The sequence below is a fragment of the Lampetra planeri genome, chromosome 28 (assembly GCF_965212315.1).
Source record: "Lampetra planeri chromosome 28, kcLamPlan1.2.h2, whole genome shotgun sequence".
In the NCBI taxonomy this organism is placed as follows: Eukaryota; Metazoa; Chordata; class Hyperoartia; order Petromyzontiformes; family Petromyzontidae; genus Lampetra; species Lampetra planeri.
In genome coordinates this window covers 9,549,600-9,568,012 of record NC_136134.1, presented here as the reverse complement: position 1 = coordinate 9,568,012, position 18,413 = coordinate 9,549,600, and the positions used below count along the sequence as shown (strand labels likewise).

The following is an 18,413-nucleotide window of genomic DNA, read 5'->3' as shown; positions in this document are numbered from 1 at the left end:
ATGATTCTCATGGCCCAGCATGGCATGGGGGAGGGCATTTACCAAGAAGTGGGCCACCTAGTGGATGGAAGTTTCTGGAAGGACCTGCATTGAGATTTTAGTCGACTCCACGCAGAATCAGAGTTTAACTTGTGGGAGGAAACCTGAGAATCTGTTAAAAAAACTCAACGATATTAGGTATTAGGGGTAAAACTCAACTCTTCCAACTCCTGATCATGTTGCGACCCCATGCCTACAGAACATATCAAGTCCCAGTGACTACCCATACAAATACATAACTAACACATTCCTGCGGGGGGAGCTGGTAGGAACGTTGGGTTGCTCGGTCAATGGCCAGGGTCAACGGCGGCGTGGTGTATTGCGCAAATATGCCCGACAGTGAGGGCCGGCACAAGCCGGCGTGAGTAGGTTAAACGTTGAGTTTTCTAAGGGCACCACGGGGTGACCAGCCCCTCCCCCACCCAGCCCAACCCCTCCCACCCCCCACCCAGCCCCTCCCCACCCAGCCCTTCCCAGCCCCATCCAGCCCTACCCTCCCCACCCAGCCCCTCCCCACCCAGCCCCTCCCCACCCTCCCCACCCAGCCCCTCCCCACCCTCCCCACCCACCCAGCCCTTCCCGACCCTCCACTCCCCACCCAGCCCCTCCCCACCCAGCCCCTACCTCCCCACCCAGCCCCTCCCTGCACGACTGGCGGACACAATAATCCCCTGTGGGCTGGTCTAACCAGGAGGTTCCTACCAGTAAAGCTCAACTCTTCCAACTCCTGGTCATGTTGCGACCCCATGCCTACAGAAAATATCAAGTCCCAGTGATTACCCATACAAATACATATATATTATCCGAGGCCCCTATTACCCACGGCAGTCGTAGGGTCCGTGTAAACTCCTATTATCCGCGAGATTTTTTGATAAGAAGAGTAACGAGAGGAAATTAACCCCCTGGTTATCCGCATGGCCCTATCAAACGTAAGCTTTCAGGTATTGGACTTTCAAATTATGTAGTGATCTCAAAAAAAGATCGCTGAGAAAGTGTAAAGAAGCGAATGAATGGAAAGTCGCCCTCCTTTGCATCCAAGCTTACTTGCCTGTGAATTGATGAAAGCAAATCTGAATTTTATTTTATTTTCACCCACGTGACCTTACCGAAAAAACCAAAGATCCTTGCAGTCACGAAAACTTCTAATCTAGAACAAATCTGAATTGTTCAGTTTGCTGACAATGTTGTGAAACTGTAGAGCCTTGGTCGCGATGTAATCGCCACACGCCAAGATATAATACGACCAATTGGCATCGTAGACATGGCAAAGCTGATATCAGAGAAATGCTGCTTGACCTGGCAGTGTTTGGTGCCATCTAACAGCCGCAGCTGTGTCTGTAGTCCATAATAGTTTTTTTTGGGGGGGGGGGGGGGGGATTAGATCTGTGTCGTTAAGCCCGCCACCACCCAACACAGCCAATTAGTAAGGTTTGTCACGTAAACAGAACGTGCCAATGCGTCACTAGTACAGCACTAACCGGTGTGTTGGAGAGCAAATCCACAACATTTACCATCTCAGTACGACGTTTCGCCAGTAATTACAACAGGCATCATCAGGCGACAGCCATATTTGTCTGCAGTTGTCACCGATTTGCCACAATGGATGATGAATTGCGTACGATCCCTTTCTCTTTACCTTGTCGCAACACGCACTTTTGATATCTTTAGTATTGGCTAAATGCATGTCTGTCAAACCCATATGGTTTACCCCGTATTCTTGTCCAGGGAAATTGAGTTTTCAGGTCCATACGGCGTACAGCCTTTTCAACACGGGCTAATTCATATTTAGTCTTATTTGTTTGTGTTTCTCCCTTGTGATGGGGCTCTGTAGGATGAATGTTGAGATGTATAAGACCAATCAAGTCTGAATTGGTCTGTAATAAGTGAGGCACAGGGGTTGACAGGAATGTAAATGGTTGTTTTGAGACTCGCAGATGGCAGTGAGGTGGTGGTTGCCGAGCTGTTCCCTTCTTTAAATAGTTCTTATATATTTTAATGTCTTTTTGACACAGCGTCCTGTACAGGGGGATGTCTCAAGGGTGATCTTACATATCAACACATTTTTTTGGTGCAGTAGCAAGCGACTCGTCCTTGCGATGTTTCTCGCAACTGAAAAATTATATACTTCAGTACTATAATTAGCAATGGAAAAAAGCGAACACGCCTGAGATTATATCCACTGCCAGAGATGGAGCAATGCCATCAGTTAATGTGTGTCGGTTACCGCATGGATTGTGGCATTTACATGCCTAAACATTCATCAAGCATTGGATTGTCCATTGCTGCTGATGATGAGTTTGCTGATTTTGTTGTGCTTTATCGCTGGGGCAGCACTGTCGTCTGTGCTGGGGCGGTACTGCCTCTGAATTATTTGTAATGTATAACAAAAAAACTCTCCTGTATTTATAATATTTAGTTTGTTTAGTTTTAAGTCAAAAAGATTTTTTTTAGAGGTTTGGCCTACACAAATGTATGTTCAAAGTGAAGCCTACAATTCTCAGCACAATGGGTGCCGGGGGGAGCTCAGTGCGCATGCGCGTATTCGTTCGCCATTTCGTCAACGAGCTAGCATCGACCAAAAGTAAGTAAGAGGGGGGGGGGGGTGGTGAAGGCAAGACAATTAAGATAAACATGAACAAATCTATTATAAGAGTTATCCAACCGTAGTAATTTTATATTAGTTGAATAAATATATTCTAGATGTTTTTGTTTAATTAGCGAACATTATGGGCGCGTGCTAATAAAAAAAACATAAAACTTTCTATTAGGAACACCCCCACAAGGCTGGCGAATGGACTCTCCCACACGCCTAATACGCACGCGCACAGGACCCCCTCCCTCATTCCGCCATCTTACGACGAGCGTGCGATACCTTTTCTCTCCCGTAACCTCCGTGAAAGGAAATTTATATAACACGTTTAAAAAAAGAAACACGCACATAATAAAATCATGAGCGAGTACGTTAAGATAGCCGAGGACGAGAACGAGCTCCCCGTGGAGGTCCCTTGTGAGGATGACGGCACCCTTCTTGTGTCGAATGTGGCCGCGCAGTTTCCAGGCGCCGTTGGGCTGCGTTACCGTCCGCCCGATGCGCAGTCTTTCCGCGGCGTGCGCCTCGTGGACGGCGTACTCCACCCGCCCGAGAACGGCTGGGCAAGCTACACGTTCTACGTGAATTTCCCGAAAGGTAGATGCATTTGTTATTGTCCTTTTGTTGCGGCTCTCGTCTCGGCCGCCGCCATTTTGTAGCGTGCGCAGTTTGAGGCCTGGGTTTGCGCGTTGAAGCCTTCCCGCCTTAATCCTGGCCGCGCCCCTGTAATTGTCTATCGTTAAACGTTGCCGATGGTGGTTAAGTTGACTTTAGTAGATGTAGCGTGAGTAAAGAAAAGAGAAACGTGTGTAAAATGGCGGGAGTGGAAACGGCGAGATTTGTTGGGGAGTGGGTGGAATGACCACGTGGTAGCCACTTAACCGCAATGGTGGTGGTGGTGATAGTGGAACTTTAAATTCACGGTGTTTTATCAAAGTCCACATGCTTCACAACGTGTAGTTTTAATTCTAGATTTGATACAGCAATTCTAGACTTGATACAGTAAATTTAGATGTGACGGTCCCGCCTGATGACGGAGACTTGTGTTACCTCCGAAACGTCGTGATTCATTATTTTATTTCTATTATTTATTACTATTTATTTTCATCTACGTGACTTTAGTTTTGGTTTAACCGCGCGTGCTTGCGCATTATAAGTTTAGCACTTTTAATGGAGCAGTGTTTTTTTGGGTGGGATAGAGAGATTAAATTATTGCTTTTGTTAATTGTTGGAACGGTTAATATAATTTGAATTTTACGTTGATTGTTTAAATACATTCATCGTGTTCATTCGCAATGAACTTTGGTCAAATATGTAAACTAGTTTTGCATGTTATATAAGTAGCCCCTTTTTACATGGAAGAAAGGTAGATTTATTTAAACATGCGACTAAAAAATACTTATGCAATGTATAAAAGCGAAGTAGTAAAAAAATACAAGTTTGCCACGGTTGCGTTAACTATATTCTCATGTAAAAAGGGATATTGTGTGTTGCATTGACCCTGTGTCCTTTTTGCTGAAGTCTGATTCCATTTCCAATAAACTCTCAGACCCGTGTGTGCTCGGGCTAGAGAACAAACGGAAGATGGAGGAGGTGGACATGGCCTCCGCATCAAAGATGCTTCGATCGGAACCCCGCGTCTCCGATCTTGTTGTGCTGGGGCTGCCGTGGACAACCACGGAGGATGAACTCAAAGATTACTTCTCTGCTTTTGGCAGTGTTGTTCTTTCTCAGGTACACGCACACCCACTGGCTTAAGGATTAGCAGGGAGAGGATGGGGGATTGCACCCTCTAAAGCTGGGCGTAGTCCCGTGTTTGTTGGCACTTTTGTAGAGCCGACGTAAAAGCTTTGCGGTGTTGTGACGTGCGTTGAGGAGAATGGCGAGTTGTATATATTGACTTAAATGTTTTATCTTACGGATTGTTTGCTCTGATGCCGACTAAACTTGGATGGTTTGTCTTGTTCAGATAAAGACGGATCCAGCAACGGGAAAATCGAAAGGCTATGGCTTCGTTCGATTTGCCGACCACGAATCGCAACTGAAGGCCATGGGCATGCGACACATGATTGGTGGCCGCTGGTGTGATGCCAAGCTACCCCAGTCCAAGGTACATTGCGTTTTACATCGTCAATTTTTGCAAGTTGTGCTAAAATAGTTAAATTTACAACGCAATTTGAACTGCTGACATAACTATGGTGCCCCTTGGGGCATGTGTGCGTGCATGCCCAGATGTATCCAACCGACCCCGACCGTAATCGCATCTTCGTGGGCCGATGCCCGGAGGACATAACACCCGAGGACCTGCGCTCGTTCTTTGGCCAGTTTGGAGACGTCACCGATGTCTACATCCCCAAGCCTTTCCGCTCGTTCGGCTTCGTCACCTTCGCCAACGAGCATGTGAGCACTGCCTCAGCTGGACCTTGCTTGCACACATTGTGCGTGTACCTACCCCCCCCCCTTCAACCTTGTTTGTCAATCTTTTGCTGGACGAGGGCTTCCTCAAGCCGTTAGGTCTTCGGTCTTTTACCAAGCGCCACCACTGGTCAAGGTGGGGAGGGTGAAGTACAGAAAATGTATATTTTCTTTACCTGCCCATGACGCCTATAACACATTTTTGTATACGGTGGGTCGCCTGTTGTGCTCTCAAGATGCAATCCTATTTGGATTTGGAGATCTGATTAGGATAATCTTTTCCATCACTGGAATGGGCGTGTACTTTCCATTGCTGTAATGATATTGTGGAAAACCTTTCACCCAATTGCTACTTGCCTCTAGTCTTCCTTGGGTTCTCTAACGTTAACAAATCACGGTTTCATTCGGAGGGAGGTGGGGGTGCAATGTTACATTGTTGATGCCTAACGACCGCGTTTGTTTTGCAGGTGGCACAGTCTCTGTGTGGACAGGACGTGATCGTCAAGGGCGCCAGCGTCCACATTGCGAGTGCCGAGCCCAAGAACCAGCTGAAGCGCTCGAGCCGTCTCAACGCGGCGGCGCAAGCGGCAGCGGCCGTGACTGCACAAGCCAACATGAATGCGCTAAGCGCGCTGTCGACCCTGGGCGCCACTGGCGCAGGCGGTGGCCTCAATCTGACGCCAGCCATGGTAGCGGCCATGACCCAGGCGCTGCAGACGAGCGGCTGGGGTGGCAGTGGCAGTGGGCGTAGTGGAGGGGGTTCTGGAGGAAATGCTTATGGTGGCAACACGTATGGGTTGGGCAAGAACAGCTGGCTGTAGGCAGCCACTGAGCTTGCACCTGATAAGTTGGCTGGGCTAAGAGTGGGCTCAACCATTGTGAGACTTGCCTGTAAGCAGGTGTGTGGTGTGGAAATAGTGATTTTGTGTTGGCATTTCCCCCCCTTACATTGTCTTTTTTATTTGGTGCTCAAACCTTTACTTTCCCATTTTTGTTTTTCTATTGTCACAAAATTTTGGTAGGTTCTGTTATTTTCTGGGTAGATTGTCACCACCATTTGTCCCAATATGTTAATATGAAATTGGTTTCGGTTGATAGGAACGGCTGAATGTAGAAAGATTATTTTTTTTTATAATAAATTGTAATTTGGCGTTCTGATTCTTTTTGAAACGTATAAACAGTTTCCGCATGGTCGCGTACGTTTTTTGTTGGCAGACAGTGCAGACAATATTTAATGAGAATTTTCACAAGCGGCGACTTCCGCCAGGAGTGTAGTTTCCCTCCAGGTGACGTTATTTTTGAGTGTTAAATGTTAACTACGTTGCGAATGTGACATTTTTCCTGTCTGTAAATAAAACTGTTCCCGTCTGTGATTGTATATCAATGATCTGCTTGAGTGCTGTTTTTCAAAAAGGTATAGGACGTGTGACCTGTGATCCCCTCCTTCCCCCCCTTCCCCACTGGGAGTTTCGGAAATCGCAGACCGCTGTGCCCTGCCTTTGATGGCCGAAGTCTCCGAAGAACCAAACTGTGCGTGCGCCACCCACGAGACCCTTCGCCACTCACGCCCGCCGCCACCCTTGAAAACAACAAAAATGGTAATGCTGATCTTCTGTCACGTCCGAGTGAGGAGAGAGTCCGAGTCCTCAACTTTGGAGAGCGCGCGGCTGCGTGTGAGCGCGCACGGGGCGTGAGCGGCGTGCGTCGTCGTCCGGTGTGTTGGAAGATGGGCCCTGGTTTTTCTGGAGAAGTGCGAAGAGAAGAGTGGTGTGGGAAGGGCGAGCGAGCGTGAGATGGAAAGCCTGTCCGCTCTGTCCGATCTGGCTCGTGGGTGGTGGCATACCTGCTTTGCGCGGTGTGTGCGCGCGAGTGCGCGTCATGGTGTGAAGAACCGAAACTCTCCCCTCGACATTCTCTGGCGTCTGGTCTGGAGTGTGGGCGTGCGGTCTGCGCGGAGGGAGAGCGCAAAATGCAAGACTTCGTCTGAGTGGTGTGCACCCCATTCTGGCTTGCAACGTTGAGCATGAAGACATCCTGAAAGGACATGCGTCTTGTATCTTGCGTTTTGATGTTTTTTACTTCGGAGTGTGCAGGAATGGTAATGGGGCAAAGCATGCGATTAACTTTTGTGTTGCAGTGGCTGAATACCTTGTTGGGAGCAGGTAAAAATGTCAAGTGTTATCCTTGTGTAAACCACCACAATGTAAGTATAATGCGCACTTCAGATAGTGGTTTGCATATCACTGGAATAGCATTCGCTTAAGGTTTAATGAATGCGAATGTTTAAAAGTTGGAAATTGTTTCTTGAAACTGCAATTTGTGATTAAATGCATCGTTGCCTATCATTGATTTCATCCCATGTGTGAATTGCCATATGAGGCTGCTTTTGGTTGGATGGATAACATCTACCTATAACGAAAACAATTGGGCGAGTGGTCTCCCTTGAAATTGAGCAAGATCAACAGTTTAAGCATATCTGGGAAGGAGGGGGATGGGTGTTAGGTTGGATTGGCACTGTAGGTAGGACTTGCTTTTCACAAGTGTACATCTGCAAATATTTTCGCCCATGTGTGTTATGCTTGTTTAGAAAATTGAAATAAAACTCTACACCGTGACTGCATTTTGTACATCTGCAAATATTTTCGCCCGTGTGTTATGCTTGTTTCGAAAATTTAAATAAAACCACCGTGACTGCATTTTATTCCTCTTGATACACATGCGTACGCCATTCCAAAAAGTCGGAGCGGACCAATTTACATTAACACCACATCAAAGTACTGTGCTGGTGTACAGTTTTTTACGAAGGCGGGCAACAAATGAAGACACCTTTGGGGGGGCCACATGGTTAGCCGTGCAGCTGGCTTTGAGATGGTTTAGTATTCATATTGCGCACCACAATGCCGTGCAAAGCAGCAATTAGCGTTTCGAAATTCTCACTGCCTTTTATGCTTGTCTGGTGTGTTACATGTGCTTGGGGGGTCGTATCTGCCTAATGAGGCATCTAAGAAACGACCGAATACATTAAGAGGATGTCTTTTTTGGGACTCGATTGTATGCAAGCCCGTGTTCTATTGAAAAACTGCATGAATGTTCCAACAACTTGAGCACCGGTTAATAAAGTTTTGAGTTTTTAACGCCTGGTAAATGTGGTTTTGTTTTGATGGCGTCATGGGCAAGTTACATGAGTAACATGCAAAAACACCTTTTTGCAATGTAAATATAACGCGTGTGCAGTTTGGTCGTTAAGCTATTAATATGTATGGTTTTTTTATGTGCCGAACGAAGGTATAGGGTTTCACATCGTGCGGCAATGTTTAATAATGACTTCCATGAATAATTAATTTGACCAGCTTGCGTACCTTATGCTTTAGTGGGAGTCGTTTCGTGTTCAGATTTAGATGCGATCCTGGGCCCAAGGTGCACATTTTCAGATGCCAAGCTAATCAACCAGGGACCAAACTCGATCCGTTATACAGACCGATATCCAATTTTAACATGTTTTAACACCAGCCCACAGTGGATTTTTTTGTCCTTCGTGCATCCGAAAATGGGAGAGGCAGGGTGGGGAGTGGGGGGGGGTGGTGCTTATGCCCGCCCTAGGTCATATTTGCGGAATACACCACGCCGCCGTTGACCCTGGCCATTGACCGAGCAACCCAACGTTCCTGCCAGCTCCCTCCGCAGGAATGTGTTCCAGCTGACTCGATATGAATAAGAGGCCGACGAGCAGATCAGCAGAGGGTTGCGTATTTTGCCCATTCCAGATTTTACTTTGTATAAGCGGCTTGACTGCCGCTCGAAAGCCCACTTAAGGGCGGTGATGCCTCCTAAAGCGATAACGATACTCAAGTTCTGGTGGAGGCCACGACAGTTGCGGGCCAGGTGCTTCTCTCTGCTGCTTTCGTGCCGCGCAAATTGCCGAATAATTACATCGGCCGCGTTGGGACAGCTGTCGCTCGTTGGAACAGAATTACCCAGTGGCCCTCTTGTCACAACCACCTAGTCACTGCGTGTCGTGGGAAACGAAGCAACAAGATTGGAGCAAATGGGAAAACGGATTGGTAATATCGAGGGCGCGCAGTGTGCGTTCGTACTTTTTGAGTTACGAAACGAGATTCTTATTTGAAACCACGACCAGGGCTTCATTCCAACTGGGACGCCACATCTCGTGTACGTGCTTGTTACGGCTGCGGCTGTTAAGTGCTTACTCCAGTGTATCGGCGACCCACAAAATACAAGGGTAATTAAGCCCTGCGGGGAACTGCATTCCACTTAGCACCGAGTGAATATGAAGTACTTTTTTCACAGGGGGCAATTGTTGGAGAAAGAGCCTTATTGGTTTATTTTCGTCCAAGAAAGTAAAACATTTAAGGGGAAATTAAAACGGGTAGTATACAGTACTGTACAGGGACTCTTACGTGCGAACAATCGACTTACGAACTTACAGAGCTACGAACGAACCTGTCCAGTTGCCTGTTCGGACCGAGAGTCGTAAGTTCAACCGCCGCACAATAGATGGTGGTGGTGGCATCTACACAAGATTATACAACTTTTAAAGTAATTCCCCGTGTTTAGTGTACATGCCGTAACAACATGTTTGGAATCGACAGGAGTAAAGTTGGACTTGCGAACAGACCTGGAGCCGAACTCGTTCATAAGTCGAAGAGTCCCTGTAGTGTGTTTTTGCCTCTCACTGCAACACGTGGCCCCTTGTGGTCGATTTTGTTTAGTGGCGTTCGTAGCGCCGCTAGCAATCAAATCTAAATTCCGCGTGTAAAAGGAACGCGTCTACAAACAACCAAGACTCGAGCAAGAAACGCAAAGCGACGAACCAAAGATCTGCAAGAAGTGTCAAGGCCCCGGTGGACATGGGCAGAAAATTTTGATATAAAAACCACATGGCCATCCAATTCATGCCCAAATATTCGACACTAAATTAGACATCTTGATTTTAAGCTTTCGTGACTGCAGGAATCCATACTCGTTGGTTCTTTCGTTAAAGTCACGTAGGTAGAAATAAAATAAACCAAATCACGACGTTTAGATGGCAACACAGCAAGGAAATGCTGAAGTAAGCCGACTTCTTCTTTCTTGCTGTGGTTGTCCCACCTGATGAAGATCGCTTGTGTTGCCATCGAAGCTTCGTGATTTATTTTATTTATACCTTCGTGACTTTACCGAAAGAACCAGAGTTTAAATTAGACATGTTTTTTTTTTTAAATATAACTACATAATCATCGTGAATGTTACAATTGTATTTATATTTTGTCAGGAAAAATATATATGATTTTTCTTTTTTACAAAAACGGATGATTGGATTATGGTCGGGCGCTTATACATTGTAAGATATATCGTAGTTGTCTTAATTGTTTAAGCTCCCACGTCTTGAGATTCAAGGAAACAAACACATCGACAGCGCTAATGCGGTGAACATCCTCAATGGAACATCTCGTAAACAACTGTCCACTTAATAAAATGGTCAGATGTGTGTTGTAACACCCGCCCGCCACCCGACATAGCCCAAGTTTAATTAAACTGCCACGTGTAAAAGGGTTTAAAACGCACCAATTGTTGTTTCAGCTCGCCGGTAAGTTGAACAAATATCCCAACCAAATGTAGCATATTTGGTGTTGCAAATATCAATGATGAATGACCAATATTGACTGCGAAAATGTTAAATCCCCACTTACTCACTTGTTTTCTTGACATTCACGCCGCATCTCACGAATCATGACTTTGTCAACATTGTACTGTATTGCAGAATGTTGCCATCCCTCCCATCTTCATTATCATCACCTTTATTCAAGCATCTATGCTCCATTGGTTCACCGACCCGCACTGGCGAGCGTGGTGAAGTATGGCCCTTAGCTTCTGAAATGCGCTCATCCAACAGTTGATTATACACTGGTTAACACACTTTTTCTGGCATAAGATATTCCAACGGATTTAAGGTAATTTTGGGGTGCTGATTCCAAATCTGGCATCAGTTTTTGTCTATCACATCAGGTTTTTGAGATATAAAATATTGCATTTGCAATAAAAACTGCAGAAGAAAAATATTAAATAAATGTGGTTATCTACATAAAATGATATTATAAACACACTATCCTAAAAAAACAGCACCATATTTTAACACTAAAGCAGTCACTGACTCGCAACAACTTGCAATCATAAGTGACAGAGTTAATTTCGGGTAAAATCAATGAAAATGGGGTATGCCGATAGCATAAAATGAGATGTGATAGAGCAAATCTGAGATCAGATTTGGAATCAGCACCCTGAAATTAGTCTAAAACAGCTGCAAAATTCCAGTCCAGAAAAAAATGTTTTTTGTTGTTGACCAGTGTTAGCAAAGGGCTGAACAATTGCGCATTGCTGATGGGAAGGGCCTCTGCATTCCCGACTGTGGCCACAAGGAGGCACCGCAGCGCCGCAGTTTGGGGACGCCTGTGGATGTGATGGACATTGAAGCGAAGTGTCAATCCGAGAGCACGCCACGTTCATTCATCATGCTGCGAAACCTTGGCGACTGAGAGCCGGGTTCCGTGTCCGCCTGTCCGCTTTTGAGACAAACACACAGAGGCCCGGATCTGTTCTACAGTTCATATTCTTTGGGTCTTTCGGTAAAGTCACTGTTCTACGATGTTGAACATCATCATCTGCTACACCATCATCACAGTCACTGTCTACATAACCATTATCGCCACAATTATTACTTAAACACGTAACCATCAACATAAGCCTCCACACCATCAATCAACATCTAATCCATCATCGCGCTATGCATTAACACCAGCATCCATCAATAAACTCCATAATTTGGACGCTATGAAAATCAAAATTGTATCATCAGTTACCCCCAAGACTTAATTTTAGCCGGGTCATTGACCTGGATAAAGTCTGCGACATCCGGCACACCGCATCCAGTATACATCTGGCGATGGCTGTGAATGAGATGCCACTTTCCTCTCTACCGGCGATCAAAACGACGGTGAAAAATTAAGCCCACGTTGACACCATCATCCTTCTAATGTTCATCATCGCCATCATCCTCTTCATCACCGCTATCACTCACGACATTATCCTCCACAACAATCTTAGTTGTCAATCACCTCCACGGTTTGGGCGGCAGAGTGGCTCAGCGGTGACACGTGTGCCTAGCAGCAGCAAGGGGCGCTGGGTTCGATTCCCGACTTGGGCGTCTTTCGGCTTGTAGTTTGCATGTTATCTCCCCCACCACCCTCCCGATTCTGTATGTGTTCCCCCCCTCCCTCACCTTTAGCAGAAGAAAGCCTATAATCGGGCTTGGCCAAATAGACCCAATGCTGAAATATGACCCTGCAAATTACTCAATTTGGAGTTAAGCATTAAAGCGACATCGTGCATTTCTGCATAATCAGGACCCTCCCAAAACATATATTTGAGACTGCGTTTTTTTCTTCTAAATAAACATGCGAAAATGTTATTGTTTTATATTTTTATTATTTATTGTTTCCCTTCTACGTTACTTTACCGAAAGAACCAATAATATGAATCCCTGCAGTCACGAAAGCTTTAAATGAAAAAAAAATTCTTCCACTAATTAAATAATACTAAATCATAATCCTACTTACCATAAGCATTTACCTCCCATTAAGATGTTTTGTTATCACCATCTTTTTCCACATCAGCATCATAATTATAATAACTGGATTTTAATACATCCCCCTCCTCTGTTGTGCATTTAATATGTTTGATATATTTAGCTCCCGCAGCTGGTTTCGTAGCTGAGTCTGCTCCACCGATCCAAAACTTAACCTTGCGACACCCAGCGTGTGTGTGTGTATAATCGCGCCCTAGCACGTCTCACTGGTGTTTAATTATATTGCCGTGTCACATCAATTATGTAAACAAAAGAAAACACGTGCACGCGAGCACGTGTGCTCTTGGAATGAACCACCCCAGAGCTTCGCAATAACCATCATCGCAATCGTCCGAAAATCATCAACTGGGCATGATAATAATCTAACCATCATCACCATCAGTCGGAACATCATCCGATTACCATCATCTGATCATCATCGTCTTAATGTGAACATCATCATCATCACCATCCACTTGCTAGGGGAGCGTGCAACTGATAACATTGTTCCTGCGGAGGGAGTAGCGTGTGAGAGATGAGGAGTGGGAGGGAGACAAAGGCGGCCGGGCGTGGTCCTAGCCACCCACCGCCTCTTGCGTCGTGCCGGCCTTCATAGGCGCTACTCGCTAACGGCACTTGCCCCCCCCCAAACAGTCTGTTACAGGCTACACGGGGGATCTTTGTCTTTGGAGTGGGAGGAGGAATGGGGGAGGGGCTGGTGAAGCGCTGCTGCGGGAGAGGAAGTAAGTCGGTGGAGGGATGGATGGGCGAGTGGGAGAGAGAGAGAGGCGAGATGTGGAAGGAAAGAGGGAGGAGAGAGAGAGGGGGGGAGGGAGGAGAGAGAGAGGGGGGGAGGGAGGAGAGAGAGAGGGGGGGAGGGAGGAGAGAGAGAGGGGGGGAGGGAGGAGAGAGAGAGGGGGGGAGGGAGGAGAGAGAGAGGGGGGGGAGGAGAGATAGAGGGGGGGGGGAGGAGAGAGAGAGGGGGGGGAGGAGAGAGGGAGGAGGAGGAGAGGGATGGGGAAAGAAGAGAGGAGGTGTTGGGATGAACACCGTGCGTAGTTGCGCTGCGCACGCTGCCACGCGCGTTCCGTGCGTCTCGAGGCGCGCAAGGTGAGTACGCGCCGGCTTCATCCACGCGGCTCGCCTTGTGATTCCGCGTGTTCGCGTTGGTGTGCGTGCGTGCGCACGTGCCTGAACGTGTGTGTTGTGCGTGTGTGTGTTGTGTGTGTGTGCGCACGCACTCTTTATTGTTTTGTGTTGGTGCGCTTTGAATGAATGGGTATATTGAGTCGAATGTTTCGTGTAGTTGCGTGTGTGTGTGTGCTTGTGTTTTGTGTGTGCGCGCGTGTGCTTGAGTGGTGTTGTTAGTCTATTTTATTGTGTACGTGATGTGTGTACAGTTGCGTGTGTTAATTGCGTGCTTGCCGTGTTGTTTCGTAGAGTGTTTAGTGCGTGTTTGTTTAGTTTTATGTGCTCCCCCTCCTCTATTCGGATTTGTGTGTGCAAATGTTTGTGTTTCATTGTGTTGCGTGCACCGTCGCTTGTGTTTTTATCCGTGTGCATCTATCTCTCTGTGTTCGAGTGTGTGTGTGTGGATTAGATGTGGAGGCCGTTCCGCCAGCAGTGGGTTGAGAAAGTAAATTGCAAGGATGCGCATTTATATATAAAAAAGCCAGTTTTACAAGCTTTCGTCTGCACGTTCATACCTCCCCCATCCACGCACCCACCTCCCAGGTCTGCTTTACGAGAGAGAGAAAATCAGCACTTGGTTCGCACCTCTTTGCTCACACATTTCTCTACTCACGGCGGGACGGGTGACACGGCCCAGCGGTTAGTGCGTTCGCAATGTCGTTTGCCGAGGGTTCGCGGTTCGAACTCCAGCGACCGCCCTGTTTAACACTGCTGGTGTGATCACCACAAATTAATATACGCCGTCTGTTTTTTTTTTACTTGGAGTGGATCCTCGTGACGTCAGTCGCAAGAGTGTTACAGGTCTAAAGTTTTCCGAATTCGAAACTTTACGTGGCGCAAATTACTCTATTGGGATCACGCTCGGCAACCATCGCCCACGAACTGGCAGACTTAATGCCCCAGGCCTGACTTGCAAATGAGACTATCCTGGTCTCTGGACTTCTCTGCTGGTAAAATATGCATTTCAACGTAACTATACTTGAACTTACTTTTTTTGTTTTGCTTTAAGAGCTTTGATGAAAAGTTACTTTTTTTCCCCCCACCTTTATTTCAGAGGGACGTAACTTCCAGCCTTGGGAATACGGGTGCTGTGCGGAGAGTGCCAGAAATGTCAGGGATAGGATGGGGTAATCAACTTGGTAATTCGCAGAATAATAAAAAAAAACTTGGCAAAGGGTGATGTAGATGTAACGCAGGTTGTGATGTGTGGGGGGCGTATGCAGGGGGCGGGAGGGAGGGTGGAGGGGAGGTTATCGACACGGGCATCGGGATGGCACCCAGAATTTGGCAAGCAAGGGGGGAAGACCTAAAGCCAATTTGGGGAGCTGATGAGACCGTAAGAGCAGGACTTTGGAGGTCAAGTGTCGACTTCACAACTGCAGGGAGAAAATGATGGCAGAATTGGCCATGATGACCCCTTGACCTTTTCTGTTGCAGGGAGCATTTGGCCTGTCCTTTTGATAATGGCTTGTCTTTGTCGAGGCAATTTTTTGTTGTTAATATTTTGCACGTGTGTGTGTATATCATTTTTTTAAGTGTGACATTCATTGCATGGCTTTCCAATTCAAGGCAAGATTATGATTTTTTTTCTCATTTTCCATCTCCCAAATGGCTTATATATATGTAAAATTGAGGAAGATTATTTAATCTAGTATTGAGTGATGCCACATGTTTCCAAGATAACAATGTTTCTTGGGATGCTGCCGTGGGGTGATGATTAACATATTGGACTTCGAGAGGTCGCTCTCTCTGCAACGGAATTTGAAACAATGGGGAAGGGAGTGCTTATACTGGTAGGAACCTCCTGGTTACACCAGCCCACAGAGGATTATTGTGTCCGTCCGTCGTGCAGGGAAGGGCTGGGTGGGGAGGGGCTAGGTGGGGAGGGAGGGGCTGGGTGAGGAGGGTGGGGTGGGGGCTGGGTGGATGGGGAGGGGTGGGGGCTGGGTGGATGGGGAGGGGCTGGGTGGATGGGGAGGGGCTGGGTGGGTGGGGAGGGGTGGGGGCTGGGTGGATGGGGAGGGGCTGGGTGGATGGGGAGGGGCTGGGTGGGTGGGGAGGGGCTGGGTGGGTTGGGAGGGGTTGGGAGGGGCTGGGTGGGTGGGGAGGGGCTGGATGGGGAGGGGCTGGGTGGGTGGGGAGGGGCTGGGTGGGTGGGGAGGGGCTGGGTGGATGGGGAGGGGTGGGGGCTGGGTGGATGGGGAGGGGCTGGGTGGATGGGGAGGGGCTGGGTGGGTGGGGAGGGGCTGGGTGGGTTGGGAGGGGTTGGGAGGGGCTGGGTGGGTGGGGAGGGGCTGGGTGGGTGGGGAGGGGTTGGGAGGGGCTGGGTGGATGGGGAGGGGCTGGGTGGATGGGGAGGGGCTGGGTGGATGGGGAGGGGTGGGGGCTGGGTGGATGGGGAGGGGCTGGGTGGATGGGGAGGGGCTGGGTGGGTGGGGAGGGGCTGGGTGGATGGGGAGGGGTGGGGGCTGGGTGGATGGGGAGGGGCTGGGTGGATGGGGAGGGGCTGGGTGGGTGGGGAGGGGCTGGGTGGGTTGGGAGGGGTTGGGAGGGGCTGGGTGGATGGGGAGGGGCTGGGTGGATGGGGAGGGGCTGGGTGGATGGGGAGGGGTGGGGGCTGGGTGGATGGGGAGGGGCTGGGTGGATGGGGAGGGGCTGGGTGGGTGGGGAGGGGCTGGGTGGATGGGGAGGGGTGGGGGCTGGGTGGATGGGGAGGGGCTGGGTGGATGGGGAGGGGCTGGGTGGGTGGGGAGGGGCTGGGTGGGTTGGGAGGGGTTGGGAGGGGCTGGGTGGATGGGGAGGGGCTGGGTGGATGGGGAGGGGCTGGGTGGATGGGGAGGGGTGGGGGCTGGGTGGATGGGGAGGGGCTGGGTGGATGGGGAGGGGCTGGGTGGGTGGGGAGGGGCTGGGTGGGTTGGGAGGGGTTGGGAGGGGCTGGGTGGGTGGGGAGGGGCTGGATGGGGAGGGGCTGGGTGGGTGGGGAGGGGCTGGGTGGGTGGGGAGGGGCTGGGTGGGTGGGGAGGGGCTGGGTGGGTGGGGAGGGGCTGGGTGGGTGGGGAGGGGCTGGGTGGGTGGGGAGGGGCTGGGTGGGTGGGGAGGGGCTGGGTGGGTGGGGAGGGGCTGGGTGGGTGGGGAGGGGCTGGGTGGGTGGGGAGGGGCTGGGTGGGTGGGGAGGGGCTGGGTGGGTGGGGAGGGGCTGGGTGGGTGGGGAGGGGCTGGGTGGGTGGGGAGGGGCTGGGTGGGTGGGGAGGGGCTGGGTGGGGGGTGGGAGGGGTGGGGCTGGGTGGGGGGTGGTGGGAGGTGTGGGGCTGGGTGGGGGGTGGGGTGGGACTGGGTGGGGAGGGGCTGGTCACCCCGTAGTGCCCTTATAAAACTCAACGTTTAACCTACTCACGCCGGCTTGTGCCCGCCCTCACAGTCGGCCATATTTGCGGAATACACCACGCCGCCGTGGACCCTGGCCATTGACCGAGCAACCTAACGTTCCTACCAGCTCCCTCCGCAGGAATGTGTTACCCCCCCCATCACCACCGCTTCTATCCACTCAGCAGTATAAATAGGTACACTGTAGCCGATCGGAAGGTTCGTATGTGGTGGGGCAAAGTGTGGGTAATCCCACCTCTTCCAAGACGTTGGGTCAGTGTGGCAAGAGCAGTCCACAGGGGTGGCTCTAGAGCTCCCTCGCGTGGAAGCCCTTCCGTCAGCAGCGGCGTGAAGAAGAAATTCCAGGGCTGCACCTTTACCTTTAATATTTTACGATGTTTAAATTTATTTACAATGTTTTCACTTGTCCAAACCGAGCAAACATGTTTTTAAAAAAATATTCTTGGGTCATGTTTTTATTTATTTAATAAAGATATCAGTTTTTTCGGAAAGAAAACAAGCCCGATGGAAACATTGATTTCAATCGGGTGGCGCTATACAAATTAGATAACAGCTCATTCTGTTTGTTGGATAAAGCTTTTCGGTCCGTGTAAAATAATACTTGCAATGACATGGATCGGAAACACGGCCTCTGGCAAAATGAAATGGAGAAAAAAGCCAAACTTAGTATTGAGAGTTGCACGCTTTGACTTAGCCGGGAATACAGAGATGAGCACATGGATTCAAGATTGAAATGTAAATCACAGACGTCATAATCACTACGAAGTGGCCATGGGGGCACATGACACATCGTGGCTAGAGGAGACGATGGCCTATGGGTTGAGACGGGTGACATATTTATTCTAGATTCGAAGCTTTCGTGACTGCAAGGATTCATATTTTTGGGTTTTTTCGGTAAAGTCACGTAGGTAAAAAATTAAAATTAATAAAAGTAAAATAAAAATAAAATAAAAATTACGACGTTTCGGAGGCAACACAAGCTTCCGTCTTCAGGTGGAACCGTCACAGCACGCTTGATACAGCAAGCGAAACGTCGTGATTTTTATTTTATTTTTATTTTACTTTCATTAATTTTAATTTTTTTCCCTACGTGACTTCACCGAAAAACCCCAAGAATATGGTGACAGATTTGGTCGCCAAGAGACGAGGCGCCACCGTCATGGAGATGGAGCA

At 48.8% G+C, this 18,413-nt stretch overlaps 2 protein-coding genes across 5 annotated transcripts in view; both read left to right on the top strand.

Moving 5' to 3' along the window:
• Positions 1-2,872: 2,872 nt before the first annotated feature.
• On the top strand, positions 2,873-8,178 carry LOC144728406 (TAR DNA-binding protein 43-like). Of its 4 annotated transcripts, none has more exons than XM_078607823.1 (5): positions 2,873-3,226; positions 4,200-4,363; positions 4,599-4,739; positions 4,862-5,029; positions 5,512-8,178. In XM_078607823.1, exons 1-5 carry the CDS (start codon positions 2,989-2,991, stop codon positions 5,863-5,865), a joined length of 1,065 nt encoding a protein of 354 aa, XP_078463949.1. In that variant the 5' UTR covers positions 2,873-2,988; the 3' UTR covers positions 5,866-8,178. The 4 variants fall into 4 exon arrangements, with proteins under 4 accessions (XP_078463949.1, XP_078463948.1, XP_078463946.1 ...); XM_078607822.1 differs by having other exon boundaries at positions 4,599-4,740; positions 4,857-5,029; XM_078607820.1 differs by having other exon boundaries at positions 4,179-4,363.
• Positions 8,179-13,691: 5,513 nt separating this feature from the next.
• The window catches only part of DISP3 (dispatched RND transporter family member 3), a 241,513-nt gene continuing 236,791 nt past the window's right edge, over positions 13,692-18,413 (top strand). The window contains exon 1 of the mRNA XM_078607818.1: positions 13,692-13,775. Coding sequence (XP_078463944.1) covers positions 13,708-13,775 — 68 coding nt within the window. The 5' untranslated portion in view covers positions 13,692-13,707. The remainder of the gene's footprint in view (positions 13,776-18,413) is intronic.